This window comes from Schistocerca americana, chromosome 6 (assembly GCF_021461395.2).
Source record: "Schistocerca americana isolate TAMUIC-IGC-003095 chromosome 6, iqSchAmer2.1, whole genome shotgun sequence".
In the NCBI taxonomy this organism is placed as follows: domain Eukaryota; kingdom Metazoa; phylum Arthropoda; class Insecta; order Orthoptera; family Acrididae; genus Schistocerca; species Schistocerca americana.
In genome coordinates, this window is record NC_060124.1 from 142,475,234 (window position 1) to 142,502,314 (window position 27,081).

Sequence of the window (27,081 nt, forward strand, 5' to 3'; positions counted from 1 at the left end):
AGGTGGGGGAGGGGTGGGGCAAGACACACCAGGAAATAAAGTATGTAGAAATCTCCAGAGAGCAGAGTCAAGTGAGCTTATGAGCAGATCATTACAGAATAAGTGATTAAATTGTGTAGGTAGATGGTCAGTTTCTCAAGGTGTCACTGTCCATCAGCTGCACACGCCAGCCTTGACACAATTCTGCCTTAAATGTTTAATCGTGCAGCCGCCTGGCACTGGTGCAGGTGAGTTGAATCATAGTGATGTGGGCTGGCACCTCACTTCCTTTTATGGTAATGGCTGGTGAGATATCTGTGCAAGCGGAGTGGTAACACATGGGTTGACTGTGAGATGGTGCAACTCTGGTCTCTCTCTCTCTCTCCTGCTGTGTGGGATGCCATGTGGCACCCAGGAAAACACAGTCCATGTGCTCCAGAGCACTGTCAATTAGCATTCTCAGCATATTGAAAACTTACTGCCAACTGCCATAGGAGAGTAGGCCAAAAATGGCCATGGCACTGATGGCTCCAATGCAGGTGGATGCCCGTGGGTGTGAGGACAGCTGCTGAGGACACCAAGACTGGAGCTAGATATGTGGAAACATTCTGGGCGTAAGGCACGGGAACAGGAGCTGGCTGGTACAGCTGGTGCCAACATTTGCTGCTGGAGTTCGCAACCCCTGACACCTGACGTTCATGAATAGGACTGGAAAAACATGGAGGAAGGACGAAGTAGGTGATATTGAATTGAGTGTAGGAGGTGGGGACATAATCAAAGAAGGTGCCCCCAAAGATGGAGAAGAAGGTGAGGACCCAGGCTCCTGGAGGGAGGAGGGCTCAGGACTTGGGTATGGGAGTGGCAGAGGCTGGTCCCCCAACTGCAGGTAGAGTTGGTTTTGATGGCAGGCCAGCAACCTGTCCTCTATCTGCTGTGTGAAGATTCTCCAACCCCCAGAACCCAGTGCTCACAGTGACCAAAAGTGATAGCAATAGAGGTGCTGTAGGAGGGTGCGGGGCAGACAGCAGGAAGCTCGGTATCATGTGAAGCTGCCACCCTAGTTCTATTTCAGCTGGGCTCTTCTCACCAATTGGCATGGATCTGTAAGAACTGAGAAAACATGTGAGAGTATCTTCTGCTGGGACATCTCTGATGTACTTCTTCAGCTGCATCTTGAAAGTCCATGTGAGGCATTCTTTCTTCTCATTTGACTGAGGTTGGAAAGGGGGCACCCTGATGTTGTGGAGCTACCATGTTGTGTCCCAATATCTTGCAAAATCTGTGACATAAGTTGCGGACATTGTCAATCACCAGGGTGTGTGGGGGGGCCTTCAGTGGAGATGATCTGGATGAGGGCTCACACCAGTGATCCCGCAATGTAGAGCAGCAGTCTTCGATGTATGGAAATCAATAAATGCCCAAAAAGGAGTCCGCAAAATCTAAGTGGATGTGCTGCCATGACTGAAGGCTCTGGCCACAGAGAATAACATTGCTGTAGGAGGAAGGGCCTCAATAGTCACAGTATGTTGTTTATTGGCAGGTTCTCCTAATAAGAAATGCCATGTCTCAGGTATCCGATAGAGGGCTGGAGGAAATGTGGCTCACACAGATTGCACTTGAGATGTACATCCTGCAATGTCTGAAACAGAAGCCAGTGGTTGCAGAGGTGGTTCTTGGTGGTATCACCAATAACAACAGCGTCATCAAGGTAGTTGATGCAACAAGAAACATGTATGTTGCTCAGATAATGTTGTAAAGTTATCAGAGCACTTGCGACACCAAAAACCAGTTGGTTGTACCTCTAGAGACCGTATGGCATGTTGATGACAAGGACCTGTCATGACTCTTCATCTAGTGGCAGCTGTAAATATGCTTCCGACAAATCCAACTTAGAAAAATATTGTCCTCCCACCAGTTTTGTCATCAGTTCTTCTGGTCATTGAATGAGGTACATGTAATACACAGTCTGTGTTTAATCATCATGTTGAAACCACTCAGAGCCGGAGCATGGTGGTTGGTTTCTTGATAATCACTAACAGTATAGACTATTGACTGGACAATATGGGTTCATTGAGTCTAAAGCCATTAGCCTTTAGAGCTGTCCCAGATTTGATCATGAAGCACCAACAGCATAGGCCTGGCATGAGAAAAAACAGGATTGTTCCATGGGTTTAAGAGTAACATGCACCAATAAAACTGTGACCTTGCCTAACCTGGCCGAGCGGTTCTAGGCGCTTCAGTCTGGAACTGCGCGACCACTACAGTCGCGGGTTCGAATCCTGCCTTGGGCATGGATGTGTGTGATGTCCTTAGGTTAGTTAGGTTTAAGTAGTTCTAAGTTCTAGGGGACTGATGACCTCAGATGTTAAGTCCCATAGTGCTCAGAGCCATTTGAACCATTTTGAGTCTTGCCTAACCCAGGTGAAAAAAGGACCGAATATACCTTGCACAGATCACCCAATTCTTGATAGGGCACGAGATCAGAAACCAGTAAATCAAATCATCAACTCTTGAGTCCAAATACCATAAAAGCATTCACGTCAAATAAATTTTTCATAGAAGTACTGTCCACCACTGGGAATGTCAATAAACCCACTACTACCTTGTATGTTGTCTCTGCCATGAACTGTCCAAGAATAGAAATTGTTGGCAGTTATAAATGACAAGGTAGCACAGAGTAGAAGACATAAGAGGAGAATCGAGGTGCAGATACGTGTTAAAATTAAGAAGAGATTTCATCATGCCCTTATTCACTTGTGATTGTGGGGTGTCACATTGATGAATAGTTTGTTAGAAACATTTGCAAGATTGTCATACGTGGAACTGACAACGTTAATGTACAAGGCTTGAGAGTTTGAAGATGCAACCAGAGCTAACAGTGTGTGGTACGCAACTATAATGTAGCCTTTCTTCCTACATTGATGACAAGAAGACCAACAGTGAAAGCAGGCCAACCAGTCATGGTAAACAAAACAAGTGGGGCAGGAATATGGGAGCTTGTGGAAACTCGTCTATTGGGGATGTGTTTGTTTGTGACAAGTTGACCAAATGTGCTGCACTGCCATGACTTCTGCCTCCAAAGTTCATACTGGAAAGAGAATGCATATTTTCATCTAAGTTGACAGTCATCATGTCCATCCAGGAATCTAATTTATTACCCACCACATGAGAAATTTCAGATATTTGTGCAACAGAAAGGACTTCTTCTGAGGTGGAGTCCACATATTGCAGTACCCATTGGCAGCCCTCTATTGGGAGCCAACCTAATGGTAGTGTCCTGAACCATAGTGTCAGTGTAAGATTCCGTAGTCTGATCAATAACAAAATGACACTTACAACTTACAACTTGCAACTCTGCAGCCCAAGTCTGATTTTGCAGAAATAACATGAGTGTGCTGGAGACAGTATGATGTCAACAAATGGCACATTTTGTCAGATGGGATGGACTCTGTGTCCTGAAAGGAGCTAACTTCCCTAACAAGCAGTACATTTGGGGAGAGATCTACAACTGAAAGAAGGCTTTAATGAAATTAGTTCCATTACCTTGATGGGTGTGAAGTGTTGTTGTAGACATTTCTTGTATGACTCTCACTTTTGCAGCTTCATCATAGGTGGAGAAAGGTGACTGGTTAGTCAGCAAGTGTTGATGTTGTGCTGACACACCAGTCAGTACTTTATCCAACATGGCCATGTGGGGCTGTTGCTGCATTTCCAAACACTTTTGGCTTTTCAGTTGCCACTACAGTAAGTTCTGAATCACTAACTCAAAGAGGCACCTGTCAACCTCATCACTTCACTAAGAAACACATATCAATGGTCAACCGCACTCGTTGCCACTTGTGCAGTAACAACACACACAAGTAAGTATGTGCAGAATATTGAAATCACTTTAATGAGTACATAATTTAGAAGTTCCATATAAACTCAAAGTACAATGTCAGGTCGAGTCCAATTAGGTACTGAGAGTCCCGAGAATGGAGCCAAGTGAGTGTGTGAACAAAATATATTGGAATGAGGGTGACTGCACTCTGTCTTAGGATTATATCAAGGAGGTTTCTAGTCAGTTTTTTAAAGTGGCATTGTCTGTTGGCTGCACGTACCAACCTTGATGTGATGCTGCCTCCAGCGTTTGATTGTCCCCCTATGTAACGGTTAGACCCAAGTTGCCTGCCATCGGCATGGGCAAGTCTAATTTTAACAAGGTGAGCAGGCACCTTGCCTTTTGTAGTAATGCCCAATGAGGTGCCTGAGCAACTGGAGTGGTAATTAAGGGTTACCACAATTTGTGCTAAAATCCAAGCCATAGTAATGGTGATTGTGTTATAACATCTTGATGACTATCAGTCCTCTTTCAGTTAGTTGTATGAAAAGTTTTGTAACCTTCAGTGTTTAGCTATGAACGCCTGTTTAATATAATGAACTGTTTCTATTTGTGTATATCTAAATTTCTGACATAATTTAATGTCACGTCATTGGTCCACATCTTCTTTTCCATTACCTTCAGTGAAGGCATATTTGCAATTATCAACACAACACATTGGGTGTCTACCAGACACTGAAGCAGGTGGTAGTCACACAACACATTAGGCTTTCAATGAGATTATTCTTTCATCACAACACACATAATTAGAATCAGTTTCCCCAAGTAAAGAACTCCTCTAAGGAGGCTCTACATATTTTGTTCCTGTTAATACACTGTTTTGTGATTGTTTCAGGTAACTGCTTAACTTAGTTTTTCTAATATAAAGGATCTTAAAGAACAATTATGGTTCATAAAATTTCTTGCAACAAAATAATTTTTGTTTTAGCAGATACGTGACTTGATGTAAATTACTGTAATGTGATATTTTGCTTTTTGCAGATATATTCTCTCAAATATCAGACGGTAATGGCCACATGATAGTCTGGAGGTTTTCAGAATACTTGCAAGAGGTGCTGGCATTACCCGCTGCTGTATACGAGTCACCTTCATTCAGTTATTCAGATGGGCTAGCAAATTCCATCTTTCCTGGGGTACTGTAAGATTATTTTGATGCACTACAGAGTTTTCTTATACTTACAACTTGATGATGTGTGTTCAAATTTTCTTTGTTCATAGAGTGGCAAAGTGACTGTTAATGATTTCATGGACACAATGATGTCTGATCCTGGCCCACCCTGCTTGGTTTGGCTGCCATTACTGCACAGGCTAGCAAGTGTGGAAACAGGTAATTCTTACAGAATCACATTGTGTTGTAGAAAGCTAGGGATGTTACGCCTGCAATTATAGGAAGTAAGTCCATGCAAGATAAGTTTGCCTCTTCCCTCTACACCTTTATAGTAGACCATATTGTAATATAAAGGTAACTAGGAGAATCAGCATAGTTTCTGGACCTGATAACTGTAAATGTATGAACCATAATTTAATACTTTTAAATACGAGTATTCCAGTTTCACCAAGTTACTTTTAAATCACAACTGTGTGGGTTTAAATTAGCAAGTACCAACATAAAATGTAAACATTATTTGAAGTACAGTACATACATAACTGTAGTGGAATTACCAATGGTATCAGATGTGTGTGTTGTTTTTAACATTACTATCCAATTGTTAAGTGTAATAAAAATCATTATTTGACAAAAGTAAAAATCATAATTGTAATTTGTTGGTGATTAAATAGCAACAAGCCAATACTTATCACCAAGAGTCTAAAGTTCATTGAATAGACATCAGAAAGTAATTAATTTTAAAATATTTAACTTCATATGTTGAGTAAGTAAGTCCAGAGTTCATAAATACGTGACAACTTCTGCACGTTGCAAGAAGTCTGTTCCCATGATCCAATAAGCGTGAAGATAATTAATTAATTGAGCTCAAATTAGTTTTTTGACATCTCCATTGGAATCAATAGACATAGAAATGTATGCTATTACAATTTGGGAATCAAATTCTAGATAGGTAGTGCCTGTGCTATTTGTTGCAATAAACAGAAATAAAAAAAGTATACTTACCTTGAATCACATTGTTGTAGATGTTGGCTCTGGTTGTAGTTCTGTAAAAATTCAGGGTGTGATCTATATGGGGGGGATAAGTTCTTATGTGTTTAAAAACAAAATATTTTCCTGGTAATGATGGTTTGTTATAGTATATTGATTAAATCCATTCTGTCAGTAATGTAACTTTGTACAATTACATAAAAATGAGGCAGGAAGACTTGTAAACTTTTGAAACAAACTCAAAGATCCACTTTTTGTGTATTTTGCCATGAACAAATGCTAAATGTGTCTTCAATATAAACATCTATACACATCACAGAATTTCAGTAAGTACATTTTACATAGTTACAGTGGAGATCAGTCCCTGACTTGGCTCCCCATGTATGGTATCCTCCACCACTTCATACTCTCTCTTGCCAACTCTCTCCAGTAATTGTAAAATAAACAAAGACATTACATTTTGACAGTACAGAGAGTTTACTAGATAGCATTGCAGTAAGACTGCTATAATCTTTATATAGGAAATGTTATTCAAAATAGAAACATTATTTAAGAAAAGGATGAGTATGTAATCTTAAATGCAATTTCTGTAATGGATTTTTAATAATTTGTGTAGTGCCAAAAGTAAGTTTAATTGCTGAGAACTGGCAAAGGAAACAAAACTGGCTTTTTGTTGCCACCACTTGTTGATTGTTTTTATTTCATTATGACATTTCATCTTGAGCTACTGGAAACTTGTTTTCTTTTCTGTTGATGATGGATCTCGAGCAAGAGATAGATAAGAATACTGTTTAGCACTTGTGAGGTTCTTAATCAGTTTATTATTGTAAATAAGCCTTTATGGGTTTGCCACCGGATCACGGTGTGCAAATTCCACAATATTTCCTCAGAGCAACTGTCCAACATCTTCAGGTGGTTCAACCTCGGTGATGGCTAGGTACGACTGACGGTATCCACACGTCAACACTCCATTTCTACAACATGTGCGTGAAGAATGCGCAGGCACGGAAATCACGCATGAGCAATGATTTGCAGTTAGATGGTGTCATAGTAAACTCCCTCTGCTGAAAATCGCAGAGCAGCTCTCCTGCGTGTGCACTGTATGCTGCGTTTGCCAACAGTGGGGTCAGATGTTACTCACCAATGGCTGTACTAGACCAATGCAGGATTCCAGGCTGTGCTCAGTTGAAATCCCGGGGTGTAGCGCGCGTGTTCTAGAAACAGGGCATCGATATGAGGATACCGTCAGTTGTACCTAGCCACCAGCAAGGTTGAAGAGTCACAGTTTATTATTGTCATCAGACCAGCCATTTTTCTTCTTTGCATCAAAGCCAATGACTTCCACTGCAGACTTTTTTTTTTTTTTTTTTAGCAGTCCATTCCTGTTCAACGCTTGTTGTTTTAGCTGATATTTTGCTAAATCTGTCCAAAAGTGCATCTTACAGGAGATAATGAACAGTCTTATTTGCTGGCCATTAATATTGAATTTTCTCCTGGGAGGATTTGAGAAGTAGGATTGTGGTTTGGAATCTATGAGAATCCTCAGATGGCTAACTAGCAGTTGGTGATCAGTTTAGCAATCGTCAATGTTCTGAACTGTATTTGTGATCAGAACTTTGTCATTGAGATGCTAATGTTTTGTGTGTTGATGCATCCTTGTAGTCTTATGATGGTTACGTAAACAGATTTATGTATTGGTGTTAAAAATCTTGTGATCAACATTGAGAGAAATAAGCACAGTTCATTTGCATTGCAGTTTCAAATGCCTTGATTTATCCCCGAATATGATTCTCTTCCCACTCTTAGCACTGAAGTTGCCAAGTAACAAGACTTCAGCTTTAGTAGGAAACTTGATGATAACCTTGTCCAGTTGATGTTACAATTGATTATTATCACATTATGGAATAGACTATTAAACAAAACTAACTTGTCATTTTTCTGGAGTTTTTGAAACATTAATGTTATTGAAAGTTAGCTGTATTGCAACATTAAAAATAATGTATTTTTAAGTTTGACGGCTTTTATGTCCCCATACAACATTTAATTATAAAGCATAAAATGTGAAATGTAGTTGCAAGATGTTACAGTACCCATGACTGTGTATCATTTTATATGTTAAATGTGTGTACCATTTTCTATACTATGTGCTTCTCATTCTATTACTTTACATGTTCCATTAGTTTTTTCCACGCATGCAAGAATGTAGTAAAGTCAGTAAACTGTATGTACAAATGCCCTGTGAGCTCAAGAACAACATGTCCACTAATGATAGTTGAACTAGGAATATCTGAAGCAGCTCCAAGGGACACACATGGAAGATTGGACATATGGTCTCCTCTTGTAGAATTTCTGTCTCTTTATATGGGAACTGGTTTGAAAATGTGAAAGCTATAGCTTTGATGTCATATCTTCCATTTATGTCCATTGGCCTAGTTACAGTGGTTTTTGTTTCAGCAGTTGACCAGTAGACATTATTTTTGTTTCAATGTTCACTTTTTAATTATTGTTTTGAAAGAAAAAATAACTGCGTTCTAAAACACACATTTCATTGAATGAGATTATGTTGACTGATGACATTTTTCAGTAATCATTCTGAAAACTGATGACAAAACAGTGAATATTAAGAAGTGTTGTAATGTTGAACGAAGTGTGTCAAAGTTAAGGGAACTGAAGCATAAGTGTTCCACAACAAGAGCTCTTGTGTTTTCTTAGCATGATTGATTAATGGTGTGCAACTGGGTTTACAGTTTGAATGGGATAAAAAATAGATTGTACAACTCAAAACCATATCATTAATTCCATAATCACTTGATGCTTGCACTGCAGAATTAAACACATATGGGACCCTTACCAAATCTGTCTAGTCGAAACCCAGTTTTTAGGCTTTCAGATATTGCTTGGTATCAAAAGCATTCACTGACAAAGTACCTCTCAGTGTTACCCACAGGACTTTGTCAGCACTCCCGTTAATACCATAGAACTTCTTTGAGAAAACTGTACAATTCAAATGAAAGCTGTTCTGTTGAACGTTGCATTCCACAGAGTTTCTAACACTTCATTTTCTATTAAAACATGACCTATAATGTGCAGCATGCTAATATATCACATAACAGATCAACTGCATGTTGGTCATGACTGTTGTGGATCATTTTCGTATGCAGATATGAATATGACCCTGTAGCTTTTAAAGACTGTAGTGATGTGCCAGACTCTTATTGATTCTCACCTGGGTTCTAGTTGTTGTCGATAGGAAATCTGAACAATTTAGTAATATCTGAGCTGTTTTAAATGAGAAACTGTTTGTCTTTCAGTTGTCCATCCCATGGCATGTGATGCATGTCAGAGAGAAGGATTTGCTGGGTTTCGGTATCGCTGTCAGAAATGTCACAGCTATCAGCTGTGCCAGGATTGTTTCTGGCGTGGAAGAGTATCTGGTCCTCATACCAATGACCATGAAGTGAAAGAGTACACAACTTACGTAAGATAAATATATACATGGTAGTTTTAGTAATTGTGTGTGATACACTTGTTTTGTTTAATAACTATATTTTCTTATGTTCTGTCAGAAGTCGCCTAGCAAGCAAATAGGACATTCCCTTCGTAAATCTTTCCGTTGTGTTCCTGAAAAGGGAAGACCAAACATCCCTCGTTTCCCAGAAGAACCAGAAAAGACGTTAAATTTGTCACATATAGTGTAAGTGAAGGCTGTTGCATCAGTGATTTTTAAACATTTATTAATTAGTGGTATATTTTTTGTTACAATTTCCTGTAAACTGCTCTCATGTTTTTAATAGTCATATTTATGGCTGTTAATGAATATTGGTAAAGCACTTGATCAAACCAAATTTTTGTTGCTGTATTATGTCCCTTACACAGTCACAAAGTTTATGTTGTAAGTGACTCATCAGTTAGAAGGTTATAGCCAACAAAATTATCCTTGAGGTTGTAATATATGTGAACGCGATTACAGATATTTAAAATTACACACTTCAGTTACTTGCAGCATTCTGTGAAGTATCTTATATTCATAAACCCACAGTTTTACTTTACCATGAGAACCCCATACATTCACTACATTGGTCCAGAAATATTTCAGTGGTTTCAGCCTCTTTCATCAGACACCTAGTGCATTATTTGGTGAGAGCCAGTTGTGTTGATGATGGTGCCTCTGACCATTTTTGTGGAACTACTAGAACAGTAAGTCCCCATAAGAAACACAAGCTCTTCCTTAGACTACCCAGACATTTCAGTTGGTGCTATTCAGGGGTTTCATGCATCATACAAGAAGTATGTGCCACGCAGCTACAGTCCTCGACATGACTGCAGCTGTGTAATTCGCCCCAAGGTAATGATATTCCAGACAAACAGTCAGATAATAATTCATTATATAGGAGCAGAGGGAATATTATTGCCTTGCTTTCTCTTAGATTGTAGAAGATGGTGTCAAGATGTAAATGTACTTCTTAGAGAATCGGTGATAATGGATGGAGGTAAATGTTACTGCTAAGGTGAAAAGTGCTGTACAGGGTGAACTCGATCTCTACCAACAAAATTTTGGAGTTCATTTAGAGATGCTTTCTTAGTAATATTATGTAATGGACTTGTGGTCTCTGGTGCCTCATTACAGTGTAATTGCATGTACTTTGATTTCTTACCTCCATTGACCTTGATATTCTGTGTAGCACTGAAAATATCTGCACAACAGTCAAAGTTAACAGTATGAATTGCGCATCATATTTGGAAACAAATGTGTTCTGTTCACTAATGGTACTTGCTGTAGACAACAGAAATACAGCAATGCTATTTTACTCTTCATCTTCTAGCTTGCATTCAGTAACTGCTCAGTTCTGTCTTGGGTTTGTTTAACTGGTGGTGTTAGTTGTTCATGAACAGTAATTTACAACTGTATGGTTAGGTTTACTCATTAAAGTTGGCTATTATGTGCATTGTGTAAATGGAAGAACAGCACAACAAAACTATTCTGAACCGTTCCTGCCTCAACAGTAACCACATCACAGTACTTTTGCGTCTGTTTTACATTTTAGTGAAAGCATGTTACAGGGTTTTGCATTGTTGTGGAGGTATTTTCACAGAAGCAGAGGTAACTGGTTAATAAACTGAAGAAATTGTTTTTACATTATTACTCTGTAATGAGTCAGTGGAGGCCATGATTCTCTTATACCAAATTATTCAAAAAATGTCCCTGAACAACCTCCAAATTTTGGTTCACTCTGTATTCTTAATGACCATCAGCTACAGATAAATTTGTAAGCTACTGTACATTCTTCATGGTGAAGTACTTTTTTTTATTAATTTATTGATTATGGATCTAAGATCATGCCCTCAACTAACAATACTATGTTCTTATTTTAGTCCTCCCTCTCCTCTGCCATCTCATAATGGGTTTCCTGAGAGTTCATTCACATCCCCTTTTGATGGTGGTTCAATGGACAGCCGTTCAACAGTCCGAAGGTAGGCCAGCAATACGTTCTCTCTAATCACACATGTGATACAGATGAAATTTCCTGAATTTGTGTTAATTTCAGTGCTTTCTGCACAAGCAGCCCCGGAAAATACACATCTAGTCTTGACTCCACTCGTCTTGATGATGAACATAGGCTCATCGCAAGGTACGCTGCAAGATTAGCTGCAGAAGCTAGAACAGTGGTGAGTTTTTTAAGTAGTTACAGCTGTATATAGGAGGAAATAAGTGCCAGCTTGCATAACTATATGTATACTAGCTGTTAGGTAAGCAGGATATCAAATGATGGTCATATCACCATAGTTTTTGCTGGGTCTCAGCTTTTTAGCTATTAGATGACAATATCATAATACATAATTAACACCTTTTTGAGGAAAGGAATGGCCAACCCTTTGTTGCCACTGATGACATAATTCAGAAAGTAAACATCAGATTAGATTCCCCACCCCCGAAAAAAAAAAATCACAAAATAAACACTGAAAAATTGTTCTCCCCCCCCCCCCCCCCCTCCCCCTCCTCCAGTGATCAGGTCAGAACTGCTCTCTCTCTCTCTCTCTCTCTCTCTCTCTCTCTCTAGAATGAAGTAGCTCTTTTTCATGACTCACAACTCATCATACACTCACAATAATAAATATAAGGGAGGCATCTTACCTTTGTAATTCAGGTCACTATGCCTTTTATTTATCAGATTTGGCCCTGTTTTGAAAGAAGGTAGAAAGAAGAGCTACGCCTATGTTGTGTCATTAGCAGTTTTGAGGTTTAAAAATTTTACATTTCGTCTGCTGTAAAAAATTAAAAACATTACTACACAATATTTTTAATCAAGTGGGAAAATTTGAAAAAACAAAACTGCTTATTGTTATGTTTGCATACATTTAGGTGGAAACAATATGTGGTGTAAGAGTTACAGCATAACTATAATTAATTTAAGTATCTGTAGTCATCATATGCAATAAATATGACAGTACATTTAACCAAGCAGGAAAAATTAATCTACATTATGTTTTAAAAATGGAAATTTGACTTATTTTACTTGAAGTGAGTTGGTTTCTTTTTGTAGTGTGTATTTGTTCTGCCTTTGAAAAGATAGGCTGAAAGTGCACTGAGGTTGCTGGGATGCACAATATTTTCGTAAACACTTGGTATAGCATGGATTACAGCAATTTTCTGGTTTCTCACCAGTTTAAAGGATCACTGTTTTTAGGCAAATGTGCCTCAGACGAATATTTGTCTAGTTCGATAATCATTGCATGTCCCAAGTCATGAATTCCTTGGAGCTGACTGATAGGTCATCAAATTCCTACTAGACTGAACAATTCTCATGCATTGCCATCTTAACTGGTTGAGAAATTAAGTGTGTTTGTTCTTCTGGAACGACGAGTGCTATCATTTTTGCAGTAACCTTTTCATAGCACTTTCAGAATGTAACATCTTCAAATTTTATTTGAATGAAATCTGTCCCAACTAGAGTTCTGTTTCATTGGGACATATTTTTCAGTTTAAATCAATCTTATTTTAAATTTTATTGCATTTCAGCAAGTTGTCTTAAGGCAGAGAGACTTCTCTTGAAAAACATAACTGTTGGTTTTACCTCGTCAGCAGCTTTCCATGTAGTCATCTGAATTGTGTGTTGCATAACAATGTTCAAAGAATGTGCAAAGCATGGGGTGTGTTGAAGTTTCAGGAGCACGGCAGATGATTTCATATTTGAAACACTTTCTCTTGATATGACAATGATTTTAAAATTGATATTATATTTGGCAGTAAGAGCCTTTATCCAATTTGAAATTTTTTCTGATATGTGTTTCTTTCAATTGTAAACAGTCCAAAAGTTATGGCTTTAGTTGACATTTCTCATGTATGGAATGTGCCATGAGTACATGGAGACTAATGTTACTTATACTTGTCCACCTGTCAGATAAAAGGCAAACTGCCTTTGGAGTGGCTAAATGATTTTCAATTTTATTAAATAACTTGCGATACAAACAGAGTGTCAGAAAATTTGATAATGTTTTTGAACTTGGTAAATGACAACTGAAGAGAATCGTTCAGCATGACAGAAATGCAACCCTTCTGCAAATTGCTGCAGATTTCATTGCTGAGACATCAAAAAGTGTCAGCGTGCGAACCATTCAACAAAACATCATTGATATGAGCTTTCGGAGCCAGAGGCCCACTCATGTTCCCTTGATGACTGCACGACGCAAAGCTTTATGCCTCATCTTGGCCCACCAACACCAACATTGGGCTGTTGATGACTGGAAACATGTTGCCTGATCAGACGAGTGGATGGATGTGTATGGGTATGGAGACAACCTCATGAATCCATGTACCCTGCATGTCAGCAGGGGACTGTTCAAGCTGGTGGAGGCTCTGTAATGGTGTGGGGCATGTGCAGTTGGAGTGATGTGGGACCCTTGATATGTCTAGGTACAACTCTGACAAGTGACACACACGTAAGCATCCTGTCTGATCACCAGCATCCATTCATGTCCACATTGCAATGGACTTGGGCAATTCCAGCAGGACAATGCATCACCCCATACATCCAGAATTGCTACAGAGGGGCTCCAGGAACACTTTTCTGAGTTTAAACACTTCCGCTGGCCACCAAACTGGATAGACATGAACATTATTGAGCATATCTCGGATGCCTTGCAACATTCTGTTCGGAAGAGATCTCCACCCCCCTTGAACTCTTACGGATTTATGGACAGCCTGGTAGGATTCATGTTTCAATTCCCCCCAGCACTAGTACAGACACGAGTTGAGTCCATGACACATCGTATTGTGGCAAACTTTAGAGAAGTGGTAGCATTCTTGGGAAATCCACATAACATATTTTCTTTCTTTGTGTGTGAGGAATGTTTCCTGAAAGTTTGGCCGTACCTTTTTGTAACACCCTGTATAATTCCATACTTTTATGTAATGTAGTCAGCTGTATAATATTAACAGGTTTACTTTTTGGTTATTGTAAATGAAAAGCAGTTGAGTGAGAGGGCGTCACAAAAGAAAGCTCAAAACCAGATGGCATTGTGAAAGGCTACCTACTTTTAATTCTATTCTCCACTCTGTGTCTCATCCAAGGCAGTTCATTGGTTTGTTGTGAAATGGCTTTATGAGAAATATGCCAGCCAGTAATGTACATCACACAGTTCTTAACTAATGTGATTTATCACACATATATTGTCACTATTAGCAATACGATAAATAGTTTCAGCCCCCTAATAAAATGTTTTTCACTGGCAGGCACTGTCAAAAAACACACACACACACACACACACACACACACACACACACACACACAGACCACAGTCTCTGACTGCTGATGCCACCATCACCACTATACACTCATGCAAACAAACTTGCACACATGACCACAATCTCTGGCTGCTGAAGCCATGATCATCATCATTACAATAATTTTAATTTATGTTTTGTTAACACACTTGATTTCCAGGTGTGTAATGCTGATCAACAGACGTTCATGGTGTCTACAGAAAGATTCAACCAGAATGGATTTTATCCACAGAATGACTAAAAGTTCATGCAAGTTACTATAAAGTTGTTGACTGTATGAATGCTAGTGGCAGATGTTCGTCATGTACAAGCTCACCGGGGCTTTAACGTAGGCATTGCTTGTGTGATTCCAGGGTGCCAACTGAAGATTTTTGGGTATTTATAAACTGGGGTAAAAACGTTTTAGTATTTTAAAAACTACATTTTTGTTTATAAAACTGGTAGGTTTTAGAGTTTATTAATTTGGACAAGCTGTATGTACACCATAGAATTGGTTTACAAAACATGTTGTGAAATAACAAAATAAAAAACATCACAGAACTCTTTTGTTTGTCTGCCCAGTTTACAAGTACATTTGCCATATTGGAAACAAGTACAATTTATGCACATTCTTAATTAGTAGCTTAATCAGTTAATTAATGAAGGGTATCATCCAATGCAGGAAAACTAGGGCAACAAGAGTATAGTGACAAACCTGGGAATCAAACAGGTGTAAGGTAAGAAAAGGCACCAGCAATTTTTGTTGGCTGCAGGCTTCAATAATAATAATACTCTTAAGTTAATTAATTTTAGGAAAATTGAAACATTTTACTGTAAAGTTTGGATTCTGATCTTTCCAGAAAGACTAAATATACCATTGCAGCCAGTGGATCAAAAATTGTGGATAGCTAGATTTAAAACGGAAAAATTAAACAAAAAAATGTAATTATTAATAGAAGTCCAATCATAGCAAATGGGGTGGTTGCAGCTTTCTAATTAAGTGATGGGCTGGAAATAGTTTGAGATTCAATTTGACTTTGTGTGTGCGGGAGATTCCTTCATTTGAGAAGGAAGTAGGTATCAGTGAAAATGGTTCATGAGAAATGATTTCTCAAGTTTTTTCATCAACTGATGGCAATCTTGATCAGCTTCCTGACCCACACCATTCCAGAGGCACTGCTGAATGCTTCAATTTGAGATGCATCGTCAGGTTTGGCCAGGACCCAGAAGATGAGGAAACTATTTGCTGACAGTAATGGCACTTTCCTTTTTTTTTCATTTTGGTAAATTGGTACCCTATATTGCTTAAATTTCTTCTAGATGAAGGTGGTGTGGTTGACATATTATCGTGCAGCACTACAAATTATATTGGAAAAAATTAAAATATTTCTCTTAAGATAGACCTTTTAAATAGAAAAAAATTAAAATGACAATAAATGTACATGCAATGAATTTTATAAGCATAATTTATAGAGTGGAATGTAGGTCATTGTGATCTGCAAAACCTAGACTCAGTTAGGAACTTTATATCATATAGGAAAAGGTCTGAAACCTTCATAGTAAAGGGGAAACCTGCAAAGACAAGTTTGACAATATGCGAGGATCTAACTTTTGGAAGATTAAAGTTTTTGAACAGTGTGATATCCAAATTTGTGCTATACATCATGTGGGCAAGTAATGGCAGGATCTTGGCAGGGATAAAAGACAGAGAAATGATCAGTTAGCAGTGCAAATTAACTTGAAAACCTAGACTTTAGGAGCTAAGAACTTGTCAACTCATGCAGCTACTGGTTCTACTAGTGTCTCTGTATTGTTACTTTATACGCTATTGTCCATTAAAATTGCTACGCCAAGAAGAAATGCAGATGATAAACGGGTGTTCACTGGACAAATATATTATACTAGAACTGACATGTGATTACATTTTCACGCAATTTGGGTGCATAGAGCTTGAGAAATCAGTACCCAGAACAACCACCTCTGGCCGTAATAACGGTCTTGATACGCCTGGGCATTGAGTCAAACAGAGCTAGGATGGCGTGTACAGGTACAGCTGCCCATGCAGCTTCAGCATGATACCACAGTTCATCAAGAGTAGTGACTGGCGTATTGTGACGAGGCAGTTGCTCGGCCACCATTGACCAGACGTTTTCAGTTGGTGAGAGATGTGGAGAATGTGCTGGCCAGGGCAGCAATCGATCATTGTATCCAGAAAGGCCCGTACAGGACCTGCAACATGCGGTCGTGCATTATCCTGCTGAAATGTAGGGTTTCACAGGGATCGAATGAAGGGTAGAGCCACGGGCCGTAACACATCTGAAATGTAACGTCCATTGTTCAAAGTACCGTCAATGCGAACATCAGGTGACCGAGACATGTAACCAGTGGCAACCCATACCACCTCGCCGGGTGATACACCAGTATGGCGATGACGAATACACGCTTCCAATGTGCGTTCACCGCGATGTTGCCAAACACGGATGCGACCATCATGGTGCTGTAAACAGAACCTGGATTCCTCTGAAAAAATGACGTTTTGCCATTCGTGCACCCAGGTTCGCCATTGAGTACACCATCGCAGGTGCTCCTGTCCGTGATGCAGCGTCAAGGGTAACTGCAGTCATTGTCTCCGAGCTGATAGTCCATGCTGCTGCAAATGTCGTAGAACTGTTCGTGCAGATGGTTGTTGTCTTGCAAACATCCACATCTGTTGACTCGGGGATCGAGACGTGGCTGCACGATCTGTTACAGCCATGCGGATAAGATGCCTGTCATCTCGGCTGCTAGTGATATGAGGCCGTTGCGATCCAGCACGGCATTCCGTATTACCCTCCTGAACCCACCGATTCCATATTCTGCTAACAGTCATTGGATCTCGACCAACGCGAGCAGCAATGTCGCGATACGATAAACCGCAATCGCGATAGGCTACAATCCGACCTTTATGAAACTCGGAAACATGATGGTACACTTTTCTCCTCCTTACACGAGGCATCACAACAACATTTCACCAGGCAACACCGGTCAACTGCTTTTTGTGTATGAGAAATCAGTTGGAAACTTTCCTCATGTCAGCACGTTGTAGGTGTTGCCACCGGCGCCAACCTTGTGTGAATGCTCTGAAAAGCTAATCATTTGCGTATCACAGAATCTTCTTCCTGTCGATTAAATGTCGCGTCTGTAGCACGTCATCTTCATGCTGTAGTAATTTTAATGGCCAGTAGTGTAACATAGTTGGCCACAATGTACTTAAGTATTTATTGATTAACTGATTTCATGTCTCATATCATTACTTTTTATTTGCATTAGCAATTAGTATGTTAATTTAGTCATACTTCCATACACTATTTAGCAACTGTATCATATCTTCGGTGTTAATTGCCATTGTCATAACCAACATTAATAATACTTCCTGTTGCCATTCTTATTAATTTGCTTATGCTACTTTTATGTATGTACATTATTTTTGTTCTTATTGAGACTCATTTTCCTGCTTCTACTTTCCACAGCTGACCTTGGTCGCACCATTGCCCTTCCATTCCTACCTGCTCCTCTCTTCTCTCCTACTTCTGTCTCCCACATCCTTTCAGTGCATTCCTCGTGCTGGGCAGCTGGGCATTCAGCCACAGCTAGGCATCATATCTGCCAGCAATATCCTTGTGCTTTGTACAACTACACACACACACGCGCGCGCACACACACACACACACACACACACACACACACACACACACTCTCTCTCCCTGTTGCACATGTAATGTTCAGTCACTCCCAACTAATCTCATTAAACTTTGCCATATATTTCAACATTGCATACATGTATACTTCTATTGGATATCTGTCTCTGTAAATGTAGGCACCACAGAAGTGATGGAGAAACAGCATACTTATGACCACGCTACAGACATCCAACAGTAAGAAGACAAATAAGTTGAATATATGTTTGTAGCTATCAAATCCCTTGGTCCTCTGGAAGTAGGCAGGATGGCCAATTTCCAAACTGCCCTTTCGTGATTCGAATCAACATGTTGTTGTTGTCGTCTTCGGTCCAGAGACTGGTTTGATGCAGCTCTCCATGCTACTCTATCCTGTGCAAATTTCTTCATCTCCCAGTACCTACTGCAACCTACATCCTTCTGAATCTGCTTAGTGTATTCATCTCTTGGTCTCCCTCTACGATTTTTACCCTCCATGCTGCCCTCCAATACTAAAGTGGTGATCCCTTGATGCCTCACAATATGTCCTACCAACTGATCCATTCTTCTTGTCAAGTTGTGCCACAAACTCCTCCCCAATTCTATTCGATACCTCCTCCTTAGTTATGTGATCTACCCATCTAATCTTCAGCAGACTTCTGTACCACCAAATTTTAAAAGCTTCTATTCTCTTCTTGTCCAAACTATTTTTCGTCCACGTTTCACTTCCATACATGTGGCTACACTCCATACAAATACTTTCAGAAACGACTTCCTGACACTCAAATCTATGCTCTATATTAACAAATTTCTCTTCTTCAGAAATGCTTTCCTTGCCATTGCCAGTCTACATTTTATATCCTCTCTACTTCGAGCATCGTCACTTAGTTTGCTCCCCAAATAACAAAACTCCTTTACTACTTTAAACGTCTCATTTCCTAATCTAATTCCCACAGCATGACCCGATTTAATTCGACTACATTCCATTATCCTTGTATTGCTTTTGTTGGTGTTCATCTTATATCCTCCTTTCAACACACTATCCATTCTGTTCAGCTGCTCTTCCATGTCCTTTGCTGTCTCCGACAGGATTACAATGTCATCGGGAAAACCTCAAAGTTTTTATTTCTTCTCCATGGATTTTAAGTCCTACTCCAAATTTTCATCTTGTTTCCTTTACTGCTTGCAGATTTACAGATTGAATAACGTCAGGGATAGGCTACAACCCTGTCTCACTCCCTTCCCAACCATTGTTTCCTTTTCATGCCCCTCGACTCTTGTAACTGCCATCTGGTTTCTGTACATATTGTAAATAGCCTTTTGCTCCCTGTATTTTACCCCTGCCACCTTCAGTATTTGAAAGAGAGTATTCCAGTCAACATTGTCTATACACGTAGCTTTGCCTTTCCTTAATCTATTTTCTAAGATAAGCCATAGGGTCAGTATTGCTTCACGTGTTACAACACTTATGTGGAATCCAAACTGATATTCCCCAAGGTCGGCCTCTACCAGTTTTCGCATTCGTCTGTGAAGAATTAGTGTTAGTATTTTGCATCTGTGACTTATTAAACTCATAGTTTGGTAATTTTCACATCTGTCAACACTTGCTTTCTTTGGGATTGGAATTATTATATTCTTCTCGAAGTCTGAGGGTATTTTGCCTGTCTCGTACATCTTGCTCACCAGATGGTAGCGTTTTGTCAGGGCTGGCTCTCCCAAGGCTGTAAGTAGTTCTAATGGAATTGTATCTACTCCTGGGGCCTTGTTTCGACTTAGGTCTTTCAGTGCTCTGTCAAACTCTTCACACAGTATCATATCTCCCATTTCATCTTCATCTACATCCTCTTCCATTTCCATAATATTGTCTTCAAGTACATCGCCCTTGTATAGACCCTCTATATACTCTTTCCACCTTTCTGCTTTCCCATGTTTGCTTAGAACTGGGTTTCCATCTGAGCTCTTGATTTTCACACAAATGTTTCTCTTTTCTCCAAAGGTCTCTTTAATTTTCCCATAGGCAGTATCTATCTTACTCTTGGTGAGATATGCCTCTACATCCTTACATTTGTCCTCTAGCCATCCCTGCTTAGCCATTTTGCACTTACTGTCAATCTCATTTTTGTTCCTTTTTGCTTGCTTCATTATTACGTTTTTATATTTTCTCCTTTCATCAATTAAATTCTATGTATCTTCTGTTACCCAGTGATTTATACTAGCCCTTGTCTTTTTACCTACTTGATCCTCTGCTGCCTTCACTATTTCATCCTCAAAGCTACGCATTCTTCTTCTACTGTATTTCTTCCCCCCATTCCTTTCAGTCCTTCCCTAATTCTCTCCCCAAAACACTCTACAACCTTTGGTTCTGTTGGTGTATCCAGGTCCCATCTCATTTAATTTCCACCTTTTTACAGTTTCTTCAGTTTTAATCTACAGTTCATAACCAATAGTTTGTGGTCAGGGTCCACATCTGCCCCTGGAAATGTCTTACAATTTAAAACCTGGTTCCTAAATCTCTGTCTTACCATTAGATAATCTATCTATAACCTTCCAGTATTTCCAGGCCTCTTCCATGTATACAGCCTTCTTTCATGATTCTTGAACCAAGTGTTAACTATGATTAAGTTATGCTCTGTGCAAAATTCTACCAGGTGGCTTCCTCTTTCATTTCTTAACCCCATTCCATATTCACCTACTACGATTCATTCTCTTCCTTTTCCTACTGTCGAATTCCAGTCACCCATGACTATTAAATTTTTGTCTCCTTTCACTATTTGAATAACCCTATTTGATTTTGTATTTATGACCCTTTATTCACCTGACCAGAAGTCTTGTTCCTCCTGCCACTGAAATTCACTAATTCCCACTATATCTAACTTTAACCTATCCATTTCCCTTTTTAATTTTTCTAACCTACCTTCCTGATTAAGGGATCTGACATTCCAATGCTCCGATCCGTAGAACTCCAGTTTTCTTTCTCCTGATAATGATGTTCTCCTTAGTAGTCCCTGCCCGGAGATCTGAAAGGAGGACTATTCTACCTCTGGAATATTTTACCCAAGAGGAGGCCATCATTTCACCATACAGTAAAGCTGCATGCCCTCAGGAAAAATTATGGTTTTAGTTTCCCCTTGCTTTCAGCCGTTCGCAGTACCAGCACAGCAAAGCCATTTTGGTTAGTGTTACAAGGACCATAGTATCATACAATTAATGCTGGTGATATTGACATTAATTCTTCGTCTCTTCACTGTGAAATTTAAGTACTTACCTTCTTCTTCAAATTTCATGCTACTTCTGCTTGCACCCACTTGTAACACAGCAAACAGCCACATTTTTCATACATGGATTTGCAACAAAATCCACAGATTAGTTTGTACTGCTCAAAGATGTGAACCTGTAGTATCTGCCTGCATCATCATTTTCACAATGTACTCACTAAAATATCAAAGAGATAAGCAGCAACTGACAACATACAGAGACTCTATGTACATCGTATTATCTGTTCTTGCAGTGGGGGCAGAAGAAAGAATTTGAGAGATGCCTTACAGTCCATCCCTGGAGATAAAAGACAAACTTCATGTATTTATTAACAAACTAACTCATCTATATGATAAATATGCTCTCTCAGAGACTGGAAACCTGAAAGGGGAACCTGCACTTATCAATGAGCTAAAATGGCTCGTGAATCTCAGAGATGCTGCGCATCAGACTCAAAAATAACCACGTACTCCTGAAAATCAAATTGATTACAAGCTGAAAGGGAGCAGAGGCAATCCATCTGAGAGAAATAAGAACACAGTCTTGCCAATACATTAATCTAAGACAGGCAGATCAGACATTATATGGAAAAATCTGCGAGATCTAAGTATAGGCAAAGTACAAGCTGCAGCTTGATCTCATTGTCCCAGTTGAGGAACTAAATGAGCACTTTGCTTTAGTGAGAACCGTCATTGAACCATAAATAAATGCAGACTTATTTCTTGTTTCACTTCTGTTCATAGCCTATATTTATAAATGTGTTAAGCCATTTACTGTATACAATTGTATAAACTGTGTTTCCTCAGAATTTAGTGAAAGACCATTTGCAGAGAAACACGTAATAATTTCCTGAAAGACATTATGTACAATTACCTCACCTTATTCTTGCTTACTGGGTGTGATTACTGGTATCATCAGCAAAATGAACTAGCTTTGCATCTTACTGAATATAGAGTGGCAAGTCGTTAATATATATTAAGAATGATAAGGGACACAAGACTGAACGCTATCATTCTTGATACCTCCCCAGTTAAGGACTCTGCTAATTTTTGCAGACTATCTGTACTGTTAATTTCAGACTTATGCATTCTTCCAGTTAAGTATGAATTAAGTCATTTGTGCACTGTCCCACTCATACCACAATACTTAAGCTTATCGAGAAGAATTTTATGATTCACACAATCAAAAGCCTTTGAGAGATCACAAAATATCCCAATGGGTGATGTTCGGTTATTCAATGCATTTAATATTTGATCAGTGAAACAGTATACAGCATTTTCTGTTGAAATCCTTTCTGAAAACCAAACTGACATTTTGTTAATACTTCATTTTTACATTGATGCTACTCTTAAATACATTACTTTTTCAAGAATTTTAGATAAAGCTGTCAGAAGTGAGATTGGCAGGTATTTGTTAGCATCAGATTTATCCCCTTTTTTATGCAATGGTTTAACATTAACATATTTCAGTCTGTCTGCAAAAATGCCCTGTTTCAGTGAGCTACTATGTATGTGGCTGAGAATCCTCTTATTTGTTGGGAACAAGCTTTTAGTACTCTGTTGGAAATGCGATCAATTCCATGTGACCTTTTAGTTTTGAGTGAATTTATTATTTTTCTAATTTCAACAGGAGGGGTGGGTTGAATTTCAATTAATCAGATTGCATAGGTACTGCCTCTTCCATATACTGCCTTGCATTTTGTAATGAATACCTGGATACTATTTTCTCTACAACATTTAAAAAGATTATTAAAAATGTTATGTACTTCTTACTTCTCGTTAAAAGACTTTCCATTGCGTTTGATAGCAATACAGTCTTCCTGTACTCTCGGTTGCCCTGTTTCCCTTTTAACAATATTCCAAATTGTTTTAACTTTATTATCAGATGTGCTAATCTCAGACATAATGCACATACTTCTGGACTTTTTCATAACTTATTAAATACAGTGCAGTAGTTGGCAGCATGTTCAGCAACAGGGTGGTCCACTTGTTTCTTGGCCACATTTTGTTGGTGGCCATTCATGCAGACAGACAGCTTGTTGATTGTCATACCTACATAGAATGCAGCACAGGCCTTATCTTTCCAGTCTCCCGCCACCTCTCAAAGCCCCACTGTCCAGCAACAGAGGAGCACTCCCCTCGTAAGTCAGCACCACCCAGGACTAGAGCAACTGAATTATATTCTCCGTCAGGGTTCCGATTACCTCTCGTCATGCCCTGAAATGAGAAATGCCCTGCCCACACTCCTTCTCACCCCTCCCACAGTGGTATTCCGCCATCCACCAAACCTACACAATATATTCGTCCATCCTTACACAACCCTTGCTCCCAATCCCTTACATCATACCCCGGTGACAGACCTAGGTGCAAGACCTGTCTCATACATCTTCCCACCACCACCTACTCCAGTCCGGTCACCAACATCAAGTATCCCATCAGAGGCAGGGCTACTTGTGAAACCAGTCATGTGGTCTACGAGCTAAGCTGCAACCACTGTGCTGCATTCTGTGTAGGCATGACAACCAACAAGCTGTCTGTCCACATGAATGGCCACCGACAAACTGTGACCAAGAAAAAAGTGGACCAACCTGTTGCTAAACACGCTGCCAAACATGATATCCTTCATTTCAATGACTGCTTAACAGCCTGTGCCATGTGGATTGTTCCCACCAACACCAGCTTTTCTGAATTGTACAGGTGGGAACTTTCCCTGTAATATATCCTTCATTCCCATAACCCTCCTGGCCTCAACCTATGTTAGCCACTGTCCTCACTGATCCAGGCCCCTTCCCTGCTCCGTTCCAACACTATACACCCATCATTCCACCACCACACCCAGTCTTTTTTTTTATTTTTGTATTTCTTCTTTCTATTTCTCCCCTTTTCCACTACCCCCCCCCCTCCCCACCACTACTCCCCGGCCTGCCACCCAACAAACAGCACTTCACTGTCCATCATCCCCACCATACTATCCCTCACCCTCCCCGCCCCAGGCTCCTCTTTTCCCCCACCCACCCAGTCACCACTCCCATCATCCACTGGAGCAGCTACTCAGTGTGGTTTCAGTTGCCTGAGACTGCAGTTGTGTGTGTGTGTGTGTGTGTGTGTGTGTGTGTGTGTGTGTGTGTGTGTGTGTGTGTGTGTGTGTACTGTTGACAAAGGTCATTGGCTGAAAGCTTTAAGTGTGAAAATCTTTCTGTTGTGCCTATCTTCGACTCAGCATATCCGCTATATGCTGATTAGCAACTTTCCTTCTCACAAAATTGTAAAGTGATAAATTTAAAATACAAAGGCTTGCTGAAAGGTAATGCCTCCAAATTTTTAATTTGTTCACAAAATCAGTTGATGTATTATATTTTATGCATAATTACTCACTTAATTTTCCCACTTCACTGAAACGAGTTGCAATCTTCTGTCGCCACAGGGATCTGGATCGTCACATGTAACATGCTGGTGTGTAAAATAACTATGCCAGGGTACTGCAAGACCATTAGATCACTGAAAGCATAGATTCAGTGAGTTCCTGCCTGGGTTGGAGATTTTCTCCTCTCAAGGATTGGGTATTGTGTTATATTTACATTTGTATCATTGTAACTGATGAGAAAATCGTCTACAGTATGTCGTCATATCATTTATCATAACTGAGGTGGTTGAATGGGCATGGACCAAAAGCCAATAAATGGCAATAAAAAAGTGAATAAATAAATTTGAGAAGTTTGTCCACACATGAAGCATCATCTCTTCACCATGACAATGCCAGAACACACACAAGTGCTGCAACATCTTCAGCAGTCTGCCACTGTCATCAATCATCCTCTGTAAATGCTGACTTGGTAACATCTAATTTTCATCTGTTCCTAAAACTTAAAGAACACCTCCGAGGACCTCGTTTGATAGTGAAGCAGTGCAAGCAGAGGTGAGGTTGTGGCTCCATTAACAAATTCAAACATTCTGCAGTGACAGTAGCAACAAATTGGTCTCTTGTTGGGAGGAATGTGGTGACTACGTTGAGAAATTAATATGTAGACATGAAGAATAAAGATGTAGAATGTTAAGTCTATTTTATTTAAAAAGCTTTCAGAGTTTTCACAAAAAATTTGGAAACATTAATTTCCAGAATGCCCTGACCTGATGCTTGATTGTGATTTTTTTTCGGGTGATTCATCACCACAAGAGATATCCAATTTGCTTACTATTTATGTGCAGCTGCACTTTGTATTGCTTGTAATCACAAATTCTAATCAATAGGAAGAGAAAATAAAAATTTAATTAATTAGTGTGTAATATTTTTCCCATAGCAACAAGGACGAGCAACTTCAGAAGGTAGCTTGAGTCTGGATACATCACAGGCACAGAGAGAGTTGATCAGTCAGCTGGAAGCCAAGAACCGCGAGATCATGCGCGAGATTGCAAGGTTAAGGTATTGCTTGTCAATGTTGTGTCCAGTAGCTAGTTTGCATGAATGACCATCCAACTTACCCCTCCTCTTCATACCATGTGGAAGTTGATGTTATTTAAGAAGGAAATATAAAATTTAAACTTAATTTGTGGAGAGCACTATTTTGATGAGTTTTACAATAATAAAATATCTAAGAAATAAAAAAATTACCAATTATTTTTACATGTTGCCACAAACTGGAAAGTCTCACTGGATATTTATGCATATAACTACAAAACCTAATTCAGAGAAATCATATTGAAGATAATTTTCAGCTTGACAAAGTGCATTATGTGAGATACAAGTAAATTTAATAAAAGTATTTTTTTAACCAGTTCTTTAAAAGTTCAGTTTGCACTACCTCACACTTCCAAGAACAGCTTACCAGACACCCACAGTTTGAAATCTGTTAAAGGCATGTGAATAATCAAAATGTGATGGAAGGTTTAAGATCATTTGCTTCCATTTGTATGACCTGTGAAGTACATAAGTTAATTTTATTTCCAGAGCAGTGACTGACATTGTCTACTTTCATTTTAATGAAGTAGGGGTGACTGTGCAGAAGGTAAATAAAAGACACTTCATTTGTTTCAAGAAGAAAATTTCTTTCTTGCTTCTAGTACATTTGGTGGGCAGAAAATTTCTGAGATGATAAAATTTGATGTAGGCACAGAGTTAAAGCACAGGTGCTTCCTTTCATGGACATAGTTCCTCCAGGTTACCAGAGTACACTTTGAGGGTCGACATAAAGCCTTAACTTGCCTGTGGTTCACCCTGTTCCAGCTTCCAAACTCCACATCTGTGTGCCACACACTGCCATGCCATACAGTGTGTCACACTAGGTACTTTTAGCTATCACTGACAAATTTCTCTGTTTTCCTGTTCTGTTGGCATGTTGTGTGGGGAGAATGATATTTGGTAAGCCTCTTGGCATCTTAAATTTCTCTTATTTTCCTGTTTTGGATATTTTGTGATGTAC

General features: G+C 39.4%; 1 protein-coding gene across 8 annotated transcripts in view; it reads left to right on the top strand.

Moving 5' to 3' along the window:
* The window catches only part of LOC124619437 (dystrobrevin beta), a 611,344-nt gene that overhangs the window by 513,019 nt on the left and 71,244 nt on the right, over positions 1-27,081 (top strand). For 5 of the 8 annotated variants that reach the window (XM_047145819.1, XM_047145822.1, XM_047145814.1 and 2 more), the window contains 7 exons: positions 4,841-4,992; positions 5,078-5,186; positions 9,266-9,432; positions 9,521-9,648; positions 11,328-11,426; positions 11,501-11,621; positions 25,963-26,084. In XM_047145819.1, the coding sequence (XP_047001775.1) occupies positions 4,841-4,992; positions 5,078-5,186; positions 9,266-9,432; positions 9,521-9,648; positions 11,328-11,426; positions 11,501-11,621; positions 25,963-26,084 (898 nt within the window). The remainder of the gene's footprint in view (positions 1-4,840; positions 4,993-5,077; positions 5,187-9,265; positions 9,433-9,520; positions 9,649-11,327; positions 11,427-11,500; positions 11,622-25,962; positions 26,085-27,081) is intronic. The other 3 variants (XM_047145818.1, XM_047145820.1, XM_047145821.1) reach the window with 3 other exon arrangements.